The sequence below is a fragment of the Trachurus japonicus genome, chromosome 3 (genome assembly GCF_045865225.1).
Source record: "Trachurus japonicus isolate A0001 chromosome 3, Traja_1.0".
NCBI lineage: Eukaryota > Metazoa > Chordata > Actinopteri > Carangiformes > Carangidae > Trachurus > Trachurus japonicus.
Window position 1 is genome coordinate 24013791 of NC_140909.1, and position 19488 is coordinate 24033278.

Below are 19488 nucleotides of genomic sequence, written 5' to 3' on the forward strand. Positions count from 1 at the left end.
TTTGCTACAGGATTCAGGAGACTTGTGATTTTTATGCAAAACCATCGAGATCAAACGGCCTCTGCCCTAATCCCCGGAGTCGAACCTGGGGAGTGTGATCCTTATCGACAAACGCCGAGCCTGTGCAGAGCACAATCCAATTACGTATGCACAGAGACCTTTTTGACATGCATTCTCCCTCCGCACCGGTGATGCAACAAAGGCAGGAATCCCGCTCTTATTTTTGCATTGTAAATGTTAGCACACACATCGTGTGAAGAAATCCTGCTCAAGACATCTGATCTGAATGCTGCCTCCGTCTGATGTGGTGTTTGTTGAAGTAATACACCACTCTCAGGTATCTGCTCGGTTAAATCCCTCCATCCTAATTTCATCTATGTGTTGGGCTGGATATGATCCATTTATGAATCCCTAGAGATCATTTCTAAGAAGCTCCTCTGGATGAAAAACTGGGATGGGATATTATGGTTATTATAACTACTATTCAGCTAAACTCATGTATAAATAGAAGCAACATCACACTCTCGATCCATTGTCTTTATCGGACGTGTGTGTGTTTGTTTGTGTGTGTGTGTGTGTGTGTGAGAAAGAGAGAGAGGGAGAGAGAGAGAGAGATAGGAGCAAGAGGGCGAGGATTCAGCTGTGTAAACAGGACAACAGAAGAGCCTCACACACTCTAAAACGCACACACACACACACACACACGCAGCACTCAGCGGTGACAAGGAAAGCCATTGTCAGAAAACTAATAAAGAGGTAGCGTGTTGCTTTGGTGCGGTAATTACACATCCCGGGATATCAGCATGGTATTTATAAAAACACCGGGCATCAACAAAGAAGAAAAGGTCATCAAGACAGATATGACATTAGCATTTTGACTGCACACACGCACACGCACACGCACGGCAAGAAACACGTGTGTATGTGCATGCAGAGGTACACAGACACACTAAAAAGATAATGTCATGTTTTCTTATCTGGCCACTCAACGAGACACATAGACAACGTGTGTTTGTGTTTGCATGTGCATCTGTGTTTATGTGCCGGCGTGTTACTGTGTGCGGAGAGAGACACTGATAAACATGCCACATCTTGGCAAGTGGTGATTCAAGCGGGCGCCGGCTTCTGTAAACACTGGGAGTGCAGCACAGATTGAGATGGAGGGAAATGAGGACCTGTGTGACTGCTTCCATCCAGATGGAGGCTACAATGGTTCTGGGGTTGGCCCAGGTCGTTCTCCCCCCGATGACAAACCATTCAAAGATCTGTGGAGCCATTAAAATATTGCTGCCTCACCACAGCTGCTCTTCGTCTTCGCGGGCTAACAGCAGCGACGTGAGCTTCATGATGCAGATAAAGCACAGAAAGTAACATAAAAGGGCACTGTGCCATTTGGCAGTGCTCCTCTTCTTAGAGGCGAGGAGAGTCATCTCATGAGACTCGGCGGGGGTTTCCCTCCAAGACACAGCGCCGTTGTTTTTGTGGAATTGAAAGTATCTTTACACTTCTTGTTTTTAGTGCTCAGTATTTAAAGAGAATTTCCTCAAAGGAAAATATTGTTGACAATGTGTTATTCTTGGATTTTCACTTCAATGCTTTACTCTGAAGATTCCTAATTGTGTTCACATAAAAGCAACGGATGAATCAAGCTTTAATTTTATTTGAACTGCCATTTAGCTGCTTTTATCTTTCTTTTAAATATTGCCAAAAAAGACAAAACAAACATAATATTTATAAATGGTACTGTGGGGGTTTTGTATGGCCTCACTGATTCTGCCCTGGTTTCTGCCCACAGAGTCACTGGTTAGGTGAGCTGGAAACTCTAAATTGCCTGTAGGTGTGAATGTGAGTGTGAATGTGTTGGTCTGTGAGTGTGTTCGCCCTGTGATAGATTGGCAGCCTGTGAGGGTGTACCCTGCCTTTTTGCCCAATGCATGCTGGGACAGAATCCAAGCCGCCTGTCACCCTGAAGGGGATAAGTATAGATGAAATGGATGGCTGTTTTTTTATGACAGTTATTTGTGCATCACACCAATTATGAAATTACTTTACATTCAGTTTAGCCAAGAAATCTGTGTATGTTAAGACCAAAAAATATAAAATGTAGTCCCAGAGGGGCTATTTGTGCATTTTTGAAAATGATCTCTTCCTGTGAACAGGCGGCGGTCACGTTGCTTGTCATGAGCACTGCTCATTGATCCATTTAAACAATACAAACAGGGATAATTAATAATATAATTCTGTACCTCTTCAGTACAGAGAGCAAGTTACAGTGAGTTTCTATCAGAAAGTGATGAGGCTAGCTACTTGCTGTGCCAACTTCAGGAGTCAGCTTTTAGTTAGTAAAGAAATTAGGTTTGATGCTGAACTCCCTCTAGATTAAAGTTTACTAACAAAGTTTACAAAAAGCTATTTTAAGTTATGCCTTTTACATTAGCGTTGGTTCTGTCAGTGTTGCTGCATTGGTGCCAGTGACTCAGCAGGTGTTCATTTACTGTAGCAACCATCTATAGGGATTCTGATCCAGTGTGGAATACACACTTCAGCATACGATAGGCCTTTCCAAGTGGTTAATGTTGTAAAGGTACAGTCAGCTTAAATTGTTAATGGCACTAACAGAAGCTGTGTGCTCGTTAAAAAAAAAAAAAAAAAAGTGGGGGAAACATGTCTTGTGTGATGTTTAAGTCAGTAGGTTTGAGTCTCTTAGCAACGCTTGCTCTAAAATATCACTCATATGCTGCCTTAGAGTTTAGGTGCCATTTCCACAAATATGTATTAAAATGGTTAAATCCTGAAATGACAAACTGAAAAAATAAATAAATAAATAAAATACAAAATATCGTCCTTATATATGTTTCCTTTTCAAAAAAAGTGAGAGGAACTTTGTTTTGGTTTTTAGTTATGCTGAAGCTCAGATCTTTGTTTGTAATTAAAGTGCTGCACAAAGTTTAATCTCCCGGTTGTCATCATCAAACCTTAAAGTGATCAACCTACACAACTCTGCTAAATTCAAATACTTTGATAACTAAATGTTCACACTCCTCTGACATTACACCAGTCCAGCCTTTCATCAAACTCATCTGTGATGATGTTCCACTAATTGGATCTTCTATTATTCATAATAGCAGAAGTTTTTCTTGAAACTCTGCATTTCATTAAAACACAATAAAGAAGACCGGGTGTTAGCAAAGATTTGTTAATATTTCATCAGATAGACCAGTGGTGCATGTCCAATCCACAAGCAGAACAACAAGCAGTTGGGGCTAGGATAAAGGCAATTAGCCAGACTTCGATAACAGACGGCCTCTAGCCCCCTAAAAGCTTTTCACATGTTTCTGGCGTCCTCTATTCAGTCTCCCTGAGCACCTCATTTCGTCGCCATCGAGAGAGGAGAGAGCAGCTGAGAGAGGAGACGTAACATGCCGTGTCCCTCATTGTGCACGCTGCACTGGCAGACAACGCGCATACACTGGGATTCTTTGAGAACAATTTCAACATCCTGCACGCTCGGCCCTGATTCCCATTAAGCATTCATGATTCATCTGGATTTTATATTATAACGTTTTGAATTTTTCATGCATCTACCCATCCTTCCCCCTCCACATCCCACCCCCTTTTCTGATCCGACAGGGGAGGGAAAAAAAGGAAGAATTAATCAAACATTGGTGGAGTAAAGAAGAAAGTGTCACTTTCACATACACAAAGGGGTGTGTGTGTGTGCATTTCCATCCTCACCACCTGCTTGTTACATCCAGGGTATATAGATTTTTTTTTCTTTTCGCCTGAAGTCAGTTCATTTATAAATCTCAGGCTAGATGTAGCACATGCACCTTGGAGGCACAAACAAAGTTTATCAGCATTATTAGATGGATACAGGTGTCTCGACAGGTAAAGGTGGAAGCAAGGTAGGATCATAAGGTATAAGGTGTGTGTGGGTGCTGCCCTTTTTACATCTATCCTCTATTCCCTTGGCTATTATTTCAGCTATCTTTTTGTTCTTTCTGCAGAAGGGATCATTAAACTGAAATAATTCATTTGTGAGAAAGGTCAAAGCCACAGTCTGTTGGCACCCAGATACCAGTGTTAGGAGTGCTAGGATTGAGAGAGCAGAGGGAGCATGGATGGAGCCATTGATTCTTCATCTTGTGTGTGGGTTTTTTTTTTCTTTTTTATTGTCATCTCAGTGATTGAGGTGACTGCCTTCCACCCAGCAGTGATGATAATCATTATCTTTAATACCTGTTATAGGTGAAGACACGAACTTCAAGTAAATGTCACGTCCGCTGCTTACAGAGGCCGTTTTGTTGTTATTATGTGGTATGAGACGGGTGAGAAAGGTGGGGAGGATGGAGGAGAGGAGTGAGAAGGGAAAGTAAAGAGGCAGAGAAAGAGGATTGAGGACTGTCATCTTTTAAGTGCCAGAAATAGGCACTCATTCCCTCCCTCTCTGCAATCACCAACCCCCCCGCCCCGGATCCAAAACTCCCTCCCCATTGTCTCTCCCGCTCCAGCCCACGTGTGCTCTCAGCTAACCATGAAGCCAAATGCACATCCAGCCGCACAATAACAACATCCATTCTTAACAAGATTACTCCGGCAGTCCCAGTTTGGCTGATGGGACGTGTATGGGAGCAGAGGCGCAGGGATAAGCCGCCTGCAGCCGCCTGCAGCATTTCACATACGCTGGGCTCTATCCATAGGAGAGGAGCTGCCTAGGGAGTTGAGCCAAACATTGAGCCCACAAGAGCACACTGGCACAGGGAGCAGAAATCTTTAGCTGGTACCACTGCTGTTGTTGCTGTCGTGGCTAGTGCCCACAACCGCTATGTCAGAGGCAAGGGCCAATTAGCAGGTTTCAGATAATCATAATCTTTTGATTTGAATAATCAGATTTGAATAATTGTAACCTCATTTACTGCTACTGATGCTTGGCCAGTGTTCTGGCTGCAAAACACAGCCCGGATTCATAAGTAAGCATAATGTCCAACATCAGACTCTTTAATGTTGCCTTAATTTAGTTGTCTATCGCTGCCTGTTTAGAATATGATTACACACAAGCTGATGTTTTGTCTGAGAAATAAACATCATTTTAACTTCAACACAGCAGAAAAGCCAAGAGGTTTAAGTTTGTTAAATTGCAAATCCATCTCTTGATGCTTTGAAAAAGATCTAATCCAAGCAAAGAAAATTCCCTCTTTTTTTTTTTTTTGGTAAAAAAGATACCAGCCTAATTTAGCCAAAGCTTTGCCCAAGCCAAGCATTTGAGGTGAACCGCTTTAATTCCTATAAATTAGTTAGAGCAAAGTTCAAGGCGGAGTGCCAGATAATTTAGCCTGCTAAGCGCTCCACCTCCGCACAGCCAGCCCAGGCCAAGCCCAGTGAGCCAGGGAGTGAGGGAAGCAGAGGAGATGAGAGGAGAGGGAAAGCAGTTAAAAGGTTGTGAGTGTGTGTGTGTGTGTGTGTGTGTGTGTGTGTGTGTGTGTGTGTACTGTATGTGCAAGGATAATTAGGGGCGGGGGTTTTTCTGGATTTCCACCCCAAAGAGTTTGACACCATTGACTGACAAACACTGACATGGGAAAGAGCTAATCACAGTGACGTGGTTCAAGGTGAAACCACAAAAGGGCCATTTGCTATGAATTAGCACTGATGCAGAAGCTGAGGAAAGGGGCCCCCATGTGAGCCGCTCACTGTACAACATGGATTTAATGATTCTGAGCCACAGATGTGAACGATAGCGGCGAGCTTGTTATTCTGCTGAGGGGACTCCGAAGTCATGTGAATGGATGTGCTTTCCTGTTAAATTATTATTGCAGCTGATGCATGTACACAAGAGAGCTTCCGCCGGATCACGGACAAGACGCGTCATGTGCCTCCTTGCGATACACTGAACACTGAACTGAAACATGATTTCATCTCCCTTATGAAAATGCAGCATGCAATTTAACGCACAGGAAGTTACGAGGTGCATGTGAAGGGGAAGAAAAGAGCTGTGTATGCTCCATGGTTATAGCACGTGGGTGTGTTTAAAAAGACATAAAGAAGGAAACAGAATGAGCGTTTTCTGTTTGTTTGTTTTTTTTTTTCCATAAAAGGACACATCTGCCAATGGCAAACTGTCAGTAGACACGACAGTGCTTCCATTAAATGATCACTGACAGACTGGTAAAAACAAAATCACTTGGCAATAACATTCAAGACACGAGCAATGCCAATGTGTTTGCTGGAAATGTAATAATGCCAGTGAGGATGAGTTCACCTGTATTTTTGAAATGCCTCAGATTTCAAGGCAGCAATTTCAGCCTAAAACACAGTGATAAATATTTCACAAATATGTCCACGCTGACACCTCTGCAAATGTTTGAAAATATACCGCAGCTATAAAGCTTCCTGGACACACTGTATTTACCGTTATACACATAACCCTCATGTCTAAATATGCGCCATCCAAAACTGTGTGTGCTCCTCTCATTCGAGTCTATAACACTTCTGAATGGGCTAGTGTATGACACCCACACACACACACACACACACACACACACACACGGACGGACATAGACATACGCAGCTTGTTAATGGGAACCAGGACGACAACACAAAGCCATAGACAACCTGTCAAGCTCTTCGAGGGCAGCACTAATGCGATCCCACAGCTCTATCAGAGCCACCGCTGGGCCCAGTGTTTTATTACAGACCGGGAGGGAGAGACAGAGGAAGAGATTGGAAAGGAAAAGAAAGACTGTGACCATGGACCATTGATATAATGGTCCTGCCGGCATTAGTGATATACTGTACAGGTGAGCCTTGGGGGTAGAGAAGAGGGCAGTAACAGGGCAGGAGGAAGGCAGGAAGAAGCAGAGGACAGAGAGATGTTAGCATGATTTTTTCTTTTTTTTTTTCTAAATTACACAAGAGAAGGGAATGGAGATCTAAGGGCTGAGAGACAGAGGAGCTGCTGCTAGACTGCAGCTCAATATGGATCTTTGTGGGGCTGCCTGAAAAGAGATCACAGCGCTGCATTCCAGGAGCTGCTGTGGGTGTGAGAAACCAAATGGAATGAAATTAAGTCTTGCAAACATTGATGGGCTTTCCTTCCCTGAATTTAATGACAGCTTTTTGATTCAACCCTCTCACTACTGCTCAGGAACCTGTGCCTAATTTGGCCTATATTGGAGAATTTATTATATCCGAGCCAATGCGTATAATTTTTGTGTCATAATGGCTATCAATCACTGGCAATAATTCGGCTAATATTCTCATTAACTCCCACTCCTCATCCATCAGTCAAAGGCGTAGTCTTATATCCGCTCAATTGCTGAAGCCCCGAGTATGTGCAGATTAAGTTGGGGGATCCTCGCTAATCAGAGGCAACGTTGGCACGACTCAGTCAAGAAGGGGGATCAACCTTTGATCTGTTGTAAACCACCAATGGAACCCCCTCACGCCCCCAGCCGGACCTGGGAGTCTTAGGCTGCTCTCCGGCAGCTGCATTCAGGACTCAATCTCGTCTTAGCTTTGCCTCGCTGCCTCACATCGCCAAAGCTAAACACTTGGAGAAATTTTAACAATGTCATTGTACCACACCCCATCAGCCCTGGAGGCAAGCTTACTTGGGCTCAAGAGTCACTCTTTCCATAATCACCCCATCGCGGAGAAAGAGAGTGAGAGGGAATGAGAGAAAGAGAGAGGGAAAGAGGCAGAGGTGGAGGTGGGGGGGGGCAGAGACAGAGAAAGGCAATCCAGCCGAGCAGAAGAGGCTTGCATCAGTATTTATAGACTGATGTCCCACATCTTGTACTAGCAGTCCAAAGTGCAAAAAGCAACAAAAGCAACAAAAAGGTTTGGATTCAATTCGGAAAACTATCCCAGATAAAGATGGTATAGTCAGGCCCAGATCACTGTGGTAAACACGCACAAACAGAGAGACATATGTACACACACAACAACAAAACTTCAATCTTAACTTAGAACATAGAAAGCCATCAGATACACAATTCAGTAAATAAACACAAATACACTGTTTCGTTCGGAATGTAAGCTTTGACCTCCTATCAGTTTCACCTGCATGTACAGGGAAAACAAGGAGTGATTGAAGGTTTTCAGACAAGTCGGTACTAGAAAAAGACCTTTTTTGGGGTGGGGGACATCACCCATGTTACAGAAAATCACTTGTGCTGCTTGTAGAGAAAAACCCCTGCAGACTCATATTTCACGACCGATCTGATACCACTGTGGCTCCTCTTGTTGGGGATCCTGTCAAACAGCTTGTTTGGAAGAATGAAGCTTGTGCTTCCATCCCCCAGCACATACATGAAAAAAGACAAAGCTTTTTTTCTTTCTCCTATGGACATATCCGTTGTCTTTGCTGAATCAATAATCAAAGCCTTTATTCTTTCTGTATCGCTGTCAGTCCTTGCAATCTTGCAGTTCAGCCTGAATTGATGAATATTAATGGTTGATTATCAATTCTCTTTGTGGAAAAACACATACAATGCTGTGGCGGATAAAAGTGTTGGACAACGGGATGAGGGATCAGTCAATTTACCTCATCTGCACTACAATTCCTCTGACGTGAATCCATCATTATTAATCCTAACACACACACACATATCACATGCTAAATGATCCCCAGGAAAGTAAAGGAGTCTGGAAAAGTTACGTCCAAGGCTGTGAGAGATTCCAGCGCTAACCATCAATCTGCCTTGCACTACAAAGAAAACACATTCTGCTTTGCTTTGGTGCAAACACAGCAATTTGTTCACTGTTTGTCTTTTCTTGTTTTGCTTTTAATGGCCTGATGTAAATTAGTTGCTTGTTTTTTTTTAATAGATATTTTGTGTGAATAATTGAAATAGTTTTAATTAAAAGGGCAAACTTTTGTGGAAACATGGATGACTATTCAAATAGGCTTCATGCCACAATGAGGAGATATTTTCTGCACGATTTCCTCCACCTTGTTTACTACAGGACTTTTCATTTCAAAGCCCAGGCTACACCTTTCCATTATGGTCGTGCAATAGTAAATCAAGAGCTACTTTGCCTAAAATTACCCTCTCCTTGCCTTCCAGTGGTCTTTACTCACTCAAGTGGCATCTCCCACTCGCCGTCAACAATGAGCAAATGTGTCCCCTGAATCAGTCCATGTGAATGATATTTCAGAGCCTATCTACCTTTTGCACCCCATTTGCTTATTTCTATTCTTAATGACGGGTTATTTCTAAACCGTCCCCGACTCATGATGAGTAATCCCGAAATCCCTTCCAACACCGTGTTCGTTTTAAGCTACAGCCGAGCAACAAGCTTTCACAGCTGTCTCCCCTGCTTCACTTTAACAGGTACTGCATGTCTGCCTCCCCGACGCCAATGGGACTGATGGGGGCTGACGAACGCAGCACTCGGTGAATCACAATGTCACGAAACGACGCACCGAAGAAGAACAGCAAAAAAAGGGAAGGGTGCTGTCACACCTCGTGGCCGTCCTTCTCACTCTTCCACACCTCAGTCTCCCCCTCACCCACTTCCACCCTGCATTTATGCTAATAGTCTCTGTTGAGAGAGAACACAGAGAATGACACGCTGTTAAAAATCGATGGCACAATCTCTCCCCATCGCTCGTACAAACGCCATATCTCACTCTCAGTCCCAGTGTCGGGGTAGTTGAGGGGAGCCCGGTCTCTGACAAAGATTGGGGATGCATTTATAATTAAGCCTCAGAGTGCAAAAAAAAAAAAAAAATTAAACACAGACACACCATGGGATGGAAAGAGTGCAATCTTAGCCCGGACTTTCCTTGACAATCAGCCCACAACCACAGACACCAGGCAGCCTCACACGCACAGTGGAGGAAATTGTGCAAAATACACACAGAGCTGTATGACCCATTTGAATCACGCCTCCCACCCATTTGATTCATTCTTTAATTAAGTGTGAGAAACACGGAGAAAGGAGAATAAAAAGGAGACAGAGGTACTGAAGGGAGGGGGGGCAGATTTATACTCTTAAACCAATACAGTGCCATTTTGGTTTAACATAGGACTTATCTTTGCTCTGCCAGGCATACTCATGAGCACTTAACCTTGCAGTGAACGCAACCCATCATCATCGCCTCGCAAAAAGGCAAGCCACGTTCTTCTTCTTTGCCCCGGAGCTGCCCCCCCCTTCCTCTTACCTCGTGCCCAATCCCTGCATTGTCCTTCAACACGAAGATGCGTACACCTATGAGTAACCTATCCTAGAGACAAGTTTGTTGTAAAACATTAGCCGAGACCTTGAGAGAGAGCATCCTTCATGACTGGAGAATAGCTTGATTCTGTGCCACCAAATCCTCTGTTGCAGAACAAGAATCTGCAGATCATTTCACACTCAGACCAGAGGTACACAGTGCACTGAGTGTGAGCTTGGAATCATGGACTGAAACTTTGAGCATCTTCTGTTACCTTGTGTTCTGTGTGGCCTTTTTTTTTTTTTTTTAAGAAAATCTTTGCAAGTGAAATATCTACACAGCCTACAGTTTGCCAGCGGACCTGTCAAATCTTTGATACTCAGTGTCTCACAGCTGCAATCCAACCTCCAGATTTCAAGCTCATGACGGATGGTCACTGTGGCCCCGGTGAGTGTTTGTTTGTTTCAGCATTCTGACAAGCAGCCATTGTCAAATCCAGCAGAGGCTGCCTAATTGACTCGCCTGAAAAATTAATGCATCACTTAACAGCATTTTTGTGTTCGTATGGTATTTAGAAAACACAGGTGCAAATCCCACATGGTGGCAAATGTTTAATTGATGCAGCCATATGACAATGTAGAGAGATTAAAAAAAAGATTTAAAAAAAAGGCTGACGCAAAAGTCAAATTAAAAACCTGACTGGGATCAGATGTAACTTATTGTTCTTACGCAACAAAAAATGCAACACACTTCTTTTTTCTTTTCACTAGAGTGCTGTCAGGTGCCATGTCTGGAGCTGAAAAAAAATATTCCAGTGTATCACAATGGCAATATGCCATGAACAAGAAAGGCATACCCACCAATTATCAAATATTAGGCACCAAAACACTGTTTGCAAAAGCTATTACTGAACAAGATCAAATATTATGCTTGATAGCTTGCACTCTGGCCCATGCCAGTGTGGCTGGGTGATATTCTGGGTGGGGGGAGGCGAACGTGACTGCCAGGCTGACTCTCCCCAGGTGAGTTCCCAGCAATGAGCTGTGAACAAGCTGCTTTGGCCAGGCTGGCCAGCAGCCTTCCCCTTCCCCGAAACCTGCCTGACACTTCAACACAGGCCAGGGAGCAGGTGGCCCTTAGCCGCAGGATTAGCCCACAGTTCTGTTCATTACAGCGCCGCAATGGATAAAACTACCGTTAACTAAAATAGCCCTCTCTTATCCGGGCTATGCACAATTTGTAAATCATGCCTTGGCAGAAAAAAAAATGGATGTGCGCCATAATGGGAGATTTTCTTTTTTTTTTTTTAAAGGGGGGGGGGGCATGCATCTGTATTTAGTGTGGAGAGTAACTGGTAAAAACTAACATAGCAAAATGCGTGACTGCTACAGTGTCTTGGTTTTCAAGGACATCCAAAATAGCTAAAAAATATGTTGCCACCAATATTTGATGGGAGTTTAATTATTTCCAAAAGCATTTTGAGACACACCACCATCACCACCACACACACACACACGAACACACCCCTCTCCTCCCCCCTTCACCCTCTCTCTTGTCCCCATATCTCTGCTTCCCCTTGACAAGCAAAACCCTCCCACTGCCCATGGGATGAAAAAAAAATGGAGGGAGCATTCAAATGGCCAAATTAATGTTTCCACACGATAAGCGAGCTTAATATAATGCTGACAATCACAGCACACTCACCCTGCCAACTAGAATTGGATCACGTCCAGAAAATTCCTCCAGCACAAACATTTGATTCCAAACCCATCCTCTCTTGGCGCGGCTCAGTAATCTTTGTCCTTCGCCAAGACCGCTCGCCACTGCTGCGGACCCACCAGTTTGTGTACTTTTGGACTGGCCTATGATAGGGGACATAGACACGCAGGGAACACAAGTAATCCACACCAGCAGCAAGGACATCCACAGATCCATGAGCATCTCCTCGGACCGCTTTGGCATCCTGTCCTTGTGTGTTTTGTTTTGTTTGTTTGTTTGTTTTTACGAGACTCTTCTCTCGCCGTGTCTCGTCTCCCCCTACTTTCTTTAGATCAACAGCTCCTCAGATAATAAGAAAAGGTTACTTGTGTCCTCTTTGAACGGCAGAGCTTGCATTCATGGTGTGATAAAGGTCACTTGCATGGTATGCCTCCATAGCAGTTGGCGAGGGGCTGAGGCGCTCAGCACAGAATCCATTTGGTGTTATTCCGAGGGGGAGACCTATAAGGGAGCAATCACAGTTTGTTAGATGTCTTTTAGTCTTGTGAGCAGTTGTCAGGAGGTTGGGGAGGAAAGAGGGAGGTAGGAATAAGAAAGTGGAGTCAAACAAACATTTGAACAAATCAGACAAGCCAGAATGATAGAAGGAGGAGAAATGTGCTTCTCAGGCAAGCGGAAAGGTAAAAAAAAAAAATGAAAAAAAGACTATAATAAAAATCTAGAAGGGAAATTCTCATTTTAGTAGAAGAAGTTAAGATGTCACTTCATCATCACACATGATCTGTCTGTGGCAACCATGACCCTTTATTCCAGTCTGATTTTAGTATCATCCTGCTACAATTGCACAACAAAACTGGTATGTGCGTATTCTGAGGTTATTGAGCCCACCACATCAGATTGCATTGCTTTAATCTGTTGTTCTGAGGATTATCCTAGAAAGATTGTGAGCAAATTACATGTTCCTTATGATTAATATTTGACAATACATTGCGAGTGTAAAAAATCCTTTTATGCTGCAATCAAATTCCTCAGACAACCCGTGTATTCAAGCGATAGTGACAGTATTAAATAGAAAGGCTGGTTGCAGGTGAGCTCCATGAAGTCAACAGCGCTGCAGCTCACTGATATCATAGTTGTACTGATGAAATCACTGTGAAAGTACGTAGAGTCTAATCATTGTATTAGACGTGTTAAATCAGACTTAAGTTGTTGCTTTCTTAGAAGGCTGCACATAAACTTTTTTTCCAACACTAATCAAACAACAGTCAAATTAAATACAACACTCCTGTGACATATAATCAAAAGTATGCAATGAAATGTAAATTTTGCCCTTTAATCAAAGTCAGTTTAAGCTTTAACATCCATCTCACTCAGCTTGGTCACTTGAGTTGTACAACACACTGATGTTGCATTGCTCACTAGAATGCAAAACCAGAGGGATAAAAAAAAAAAAAAAGCAGACACAAAGGGTTGGCTTTGAGCTGTCCTCTGCTCAAACTGATGCAGGTGGACATGCTATCGCTGCACAGAATGGCTTGATTTCAGCACAGTGTCAGTGTTAGTTCTGATAACTTTTACTACACGCAGTTTGTCACTCTGGTCATATGCCGGTGTGTGGAGTAATACATGATTCCAGCAGTGCAATTCCAAGGACAATAAACTGTAATGTATTCCACCTGAAGGCAACTGCAACACCATAAAGTGTGGAGAGATCCGAGTTACTGTGACATTCTCCAACTACAGGCACCGACCTAAAAGGACACTGTTAATAAATAAAAAAAAATATTTAGGGGAAATGAGTAAGAGGAGAATATAAATGTGAATATATAAAATTAAAGGCCATGTTGCATTTCCCCCTTAAATATCTGACACATATTTATGTTTTTCCTTCTTTTCTTTTTTTTTTTTCTTTTTGTCTATTATCAAGTCACTGTGGTGCGTGACTAAGCAAGCGGTTTCAGCACCACGGGGGTAGGACAGCTCCCCGCCAGAAAGCAGCCGGTCCAGAAAGCTCTGCAGACAAACCGAGCGCCGGCAGCGGAGGAGCTGTCCAAGGTTGGAGTCCGCACACGGGGAGCAATTCGTGGTTTAGTTTCTACAACCACCCGACGAGACATATGAAACCGCAAATGATTCCATGAAGTTTGTGGCATGTTCGCCTTTTGTAGCTCGGTGACAGTTCACCGCACATACTCCGACTATGCCCGAAATTCGCCCTCTCTTCCCTTCTCCCTCTCTTCTGAAGTTTTATACCCATTGATGACACTAACGTCAGTCCATCTCGGTGCGCCAAACGTGGAGCCGGAGCGCATAAGCAGTCCAGTTTCCAGAGAATAAACCATACACTGACAGCATATGTGCGCGACAGAGACAAGTGAAACGTGAATAAAGAAGGTAACCGAAGTTGCAGACCTCTCGGTAGACTTGGTCTGTCTCTCCGTGTCATCTCACTCATGCAAATGCGCCGGGGAATGAATGCACTTTCAGCCCCGCGATGGATTAAAAAAGGGAAGTCCTATTAAAGCCCATCCACAAAACACCGCTGCCCAACAGTGATACCTGTTAGGGTTATATATATGATGATGGAGAGCAATACTTACTAGTGAGACTTGCATCCTTCTCCGCTGCTGCATCATTTCATGGCTTTATTTTTTTTACCCCCCATTCACAACCCGCAAAAAAAAAAAAAAAAAAGTCCAAAGCGTTTCGTTCGTGGTGGCGGCACAATGAGCAAAAGGAAGGGGGGGTAAAATGCGGAGAGGCGTGAGGCTAGAAATCCTTCCTGCAGTTTTCTCAAGGCGGAGTGACAGTGTTGGGGTTGTTAGTTAAGAGCTCCGACAGGCTTGCTGGCCGACTGGGAAAGTGAGGAGGAGATGGAGGAGAGATGCGCGGTGGCGAAGAGAGCCTCCCCTCCACGGCGCTCATTGGGTTGATGAGGAGCCGGGTCAACAGGCGCACAAATGAACGCGCGCCGCTCCGCACGGGCACGGACGCGCCGCAGAGGTTATCGTCTCACATTGCCAAAGCTGGAGATATATATCACATAAGGTGCGTGCAGGTGAAGTCCTTCTCCTCGCGTCTCTGTTTCCCTTTCCGCGCTCTAACTCTTGCCTTTTGTTGAGGCAGCGACGCGTAAGTTCTCTCGGTTATTAGTGGAATGAAAGGGGGCCAAGCGATCAGTGAAACGAAGCCCAGGCTGCTCATTTACACTGTCATTTGATAGGGTTAAAGCAATGAACAGATGGACACGCACACTGTGGCCCTGCTGGCACAATGGAAAGTAAAGAACTATTGTATCCATTCAGGCTCACTCGGTTTCCTCTCTCTTCCACTGACAGTTCTGTGCTTCAGTTGATTGGTATTCTTGACACATGAATTTACAAGGGAGGGAATGTTATGTGTGGGGAAAAAAAAAAAGAAACACTAAAGCTCAGACTATTGAAATACAAGGAGCTGGGAGAGTGTTACACAGGTCTTATTAAGATAGTCAGCGTAAAGGTCATGCTCATCATTACATAGCAGAATGTGAGTGTTTGTGTGTGAGTGCAGCAGAGTGTGAGTGACAGCAGAGGGGGTGCCCGTGTTGCTGTCCATGGAGAGAGCCCTCTAGTGTTTGTGAGGCTACTTGGCAGCAGCCTGGCAGGCCTTGAGAAGGGGGTGGGGGGCTCTAAGAGTGGGTCAGGAGAGGATGGTCGTGCATCGTCTGACACACACTTGCACGCATGTACACACACACACTCGCACGCATGTACACACACACACTCGACACATGACTTTTCCCCTCAGCTGTGAGAATCTCTCCAGTTGAGCATCGAAACACACACTCAGCGTCTTCTCTGCTCCGGCGATGACGTCACACTCCCACCGGCTCCACCGTAGTGCTGAAGTGCACACGGCGTGCATATTCGCTGATAACAAGTCTCAGTTAAAGAGTGAAATAGTTTGACTGAGAGCACGACATGTTGTTGCACCCCGGCACCTTGACACAACAGAAAAGTTCCCCTTAGGCTTCGCCAGGCGGAGGCCTTTTGACCTGAGTGCCAGAGATCCCAATTAGCAAAGACATCAAGTCCACCATTATTTATATCTGTACCATTTAATTTTTTCCTCCCACTCACGCTTTGATGTTGCAGCTGCGTTTCAGATGGGAATTCTCCAATCATCTTTTTTAAAAGCTTCTGCTGCATAATACATCAGCCTGTAAATGTTAGGCTGTGTTTCTCTTGCTCGATATGAATGAAGATTTCATTGACGGACATTATGAGCACGCTGGGAAACTGTAGATAGAGTTAAATGTATGAAGAGGACCGCCCAGGGGGGGAGGCGTTCATTTAAAATCACTTCGTGTTAAAGATAAATAAACAGTCAAAGAGCACATGACAGTAACTGAAGCCGTTGGCATGATGTAATTATTTTTCTCAGATGCAGTCTAATCATCCTCCAGCTCTGTCTGACACACATGCACTGCTGTACCTAGCACAACACAGCAGAAGTGTCAAACTTCAAAGCACTAATTTATGCTTAATACAAGAATATATATTGTTTTAAAGATGTGTCAGCGTCACTGCTATTCATGACGCTCTCTTTACATGGTATGATGAAATCTTTACAGATGTCAGGAGAATCAGAAAATATCAAGTCATTCAAAATCTCCCTCTATGAGCAGAGTTTTGTGCAAATGAGAAGGTTCCAGCTTTAAATTAGTAATTAATTTAACTGACATGGCCCCCGCCGGTGATCAAAATATCAGATGGCTTTGAAAAAGGCAAAGTAAGTGAAGGGGAAATGGTCTTTAGAACCCAAGCATCCTCAATCGATCATTAGTTACTGCTTTGTCAGTGGTATTAATCACAGAGCTGTTGCTGTGTGTGCCACAGACTTCTGTGTCTTAAGCACCGCACAACACGTCAAGATGTTTTGATGCTTGATTTTAAGCCGGTGCATATTCTCATTTGCCCAGGTCATAGTATTTCAAAGGAGGTTAAATCGAAAGCAACTGGACTTAGTTATTTGTCTAGGAAGACGTTTCACCTCTCATCCAAGAGGCTTCATCTGTTCATGTACGCAACTGACCAGGCTGGGACTGGTCCAACTATCTGGTGTGGAGACTCACTATTTACCTCTTGTAGTGGCAAGTGACTCCAACGACTGTCGTTATAACACAATAGGGCACTAACGAAGTCGAAACAAACTTTCCATCAAAGGCAGTCATTTTAACGACTGTCGTTGGCACTTGGAGCACAAAAGGGAACCAGTGACATCATCACCCTTGTGAACGCCCACACAAGAGGTTAAATAGTGAGTCTCCACACCAGATAGTTGGACCAGTCCCAGCCTGGTCAGTTGCGTACATGAACTGATGAAGCCTCTTGGATGAGAGGTGAAACGTCTTCCTAGACAAATAACTAAGTCCAGTTGCTTTCGATTTAACCTCCTTTGAAATGCTTGATTTTAATTTTCTTATGTCTCATTTCTCGCTGACTTTTCATTTAAAACACAAGTTTGGCCACATTTACGGATATTCAAACCCCAGTGTTCTCAGTAGAGTATAGAAGTCTGGTAAAGCAGGTACACAAATAACCTCACCACCACGAGCACTATTGCCACCCCTGCACCCTAATTTGGCCATGTTTCCAAGTCACCAGGCATCACTCATCTTGATGAGCAGTCTACCTTGAAACAACATCCAGCTTGAGGCTGTGATAAGCAGCAAGCGTAAACTATGTTTTTAGCTTGATGCTCCTTCTTTAGTTTGCTTTGCCTGTCCTTCATTGCTGTCATTCCTTTTGAGCCCCCCCTGCTGTGTGACTGCTACCCTCATCTTGACAGCTACAATTGGCTCATGACTGGCCAAAGCCATCCACAATATATGCTGCAAGAGATTTAACTCTGAGAAGATGCCCCAATCAGAAAAGTGACAGCATGTTTACATTCTCCCTACAACCAACCTCTTGAGGTCGGGTGAATAATGAATGATTTCAGGACCCCCACATCATTTTGGATTCCCAGCTGAGAAATACAAGTCAGCCATTGTTATTTTCAATTCAGAGACATTGCCAAGTAAGGTCCCCTCTTACCTCTCCAATAGCAAAAGCAAATCAACTATTGTCTCTGATACATATTTTGACTTTTTCAATGATTATTTTTATTTTGGAGCAAAAAAAAAAAGTTTCAGCACATCCTCCATTACTTAAAAACAATGTCTGAACACTAACAGTGTCTCTCATATAGTATCCAACTATCCACAATACTGGCTCTGCTAATTTAGAATGAATTGATAATCCATGATCTGGAAGCACATTAGGCTCCACCATTTATCAGTGTATCCCCGATCCAACTAAATATGAATCCATTACTTTTTATAACCTGAAGCACTTTGTAAATCTTGCTTATTGGAACATTATATATACTGTGGGCTTGCAAAATGCTCAGAGAAACCAAATCCTGTAAGGTTAGATGGTGGGCCCATGGGGGGCATGTCTGAGAGTGGTGACTACTTTGTTGTGACATCACAAAGTTAAAGAAGTCCAAGTAGGTAGTTCTAAGACTCAGTTTCTTAATGTGACTGTGTGCATTTGTCTTTGGACTGAGCACCTTTATACTTTACTGGTATTATACTCTATGGCTGCTTGATAACCAAGACATCTTATGTAATATGCGATCTTTAATTCATTTATTAGTTCTCAGTTATTTTGTTTGACCAAATTCTAATAATAGGAGTAATATAGCAAAGGAAGAAGGAAAGAAAGATAGAAAAAAAGGAGGAAAAAAAGAAAGACTAAAGATGCCTAAACCTCTTTAGTCTAAATTCATCAATCACGACAGACAGAGGCCAGCAAATGCTCACATTGGAGAAGCTAAAAACAAAGACATTTTGGGCAAGAGAGGAATTATTGATTATTCATCAGATTTGTTGCTGAATCATTTTCTGTCAACCTATTAATCATGAATGTATCCATTAAATCAACTAATTGGTGCAGCTCAAACATAAACTTTTTTTTCTCTCTCTCAAAGGCAGAGATGGGATTTACATGATATTATCTTAATGCCATGAGGCAGTGTCAGCACTGTCAACTTCTTAAAGTCTGGTTTCTTTTAACCATGATTTGTCAACCAAGTGTTTTTAATTGCCTTAACTTTATCAGTCTTCAGGCCATAGAGATAACAGGTGAGAAAAAGAAAAGTCATGGCCTTTTTTTTAGACGACAACTTCCAAACAATCGAGGTGTTGTCAGTGTTCACATTTAGAAAAAACTGTGCAATATAGCTCGACCATCTGGTGCCGTTTCCATGCTTAAAAAAAAAAATCACATTGCAGCTTTGAAGGAACCGTTGGGACCAATGCTCCCTGGATTTCCCAGGCGGTGCAGAGATTGAAACTAATGTAGTTTCCCTCCAGTCACCAACATGTCTCACTAATGTTTGGGCTACTGCCACAATCATTAGGGCACAAGAAAGGTTAGCGTCACAGTATCAGTGAGTTAGAATACAGTCGAGGTGTTAGGAGTAGGTAGGAGGTGGGAAGAGCTCTGTGTCCAAAATGACTCTCGTCCTCCTCCTCCTCCTATTATTCCCTCACTTTACCTCATCCCCCTGTCTTGGTCAAT

The 19488-nt window shown here is 43.4% G+C and overlaps 1 protein-coding gene across 2 annotated transcripts in view; it reads right to left on the reverse strand.

Annotated features, from left to right (window-relative positions):
• Positions 1-14942, reverse strand: part of cdh8 (cadherin 8) — a 102956-nt gene extending 88014 nt beyond the window's left edge. Inside the window, exons 1-2 of one of the 2 annotated variants that reach the window (XM_085767402.1) lie at positions 14482-14942; positions 11867-12382 (exon numbers count right to left, since the gene is read on the reverse strand). In XM_085767402.1, the coding sequence (XP_085623528.1) occupies positions 11867-12124 (258 nt within the window). In that variant the 5' untranslated portion in view covers positions 12125-12382; positions 14482-14942. The remainder of the gene's footprint in view (positions 1-11866; positions 12383-14481) is intronic. The other variant, XM_085767410.1, reaches the window with a different exon arrangement.
• Between the last annotated feature and the right edge of the window lie 4546 nt (positions 14943-19488).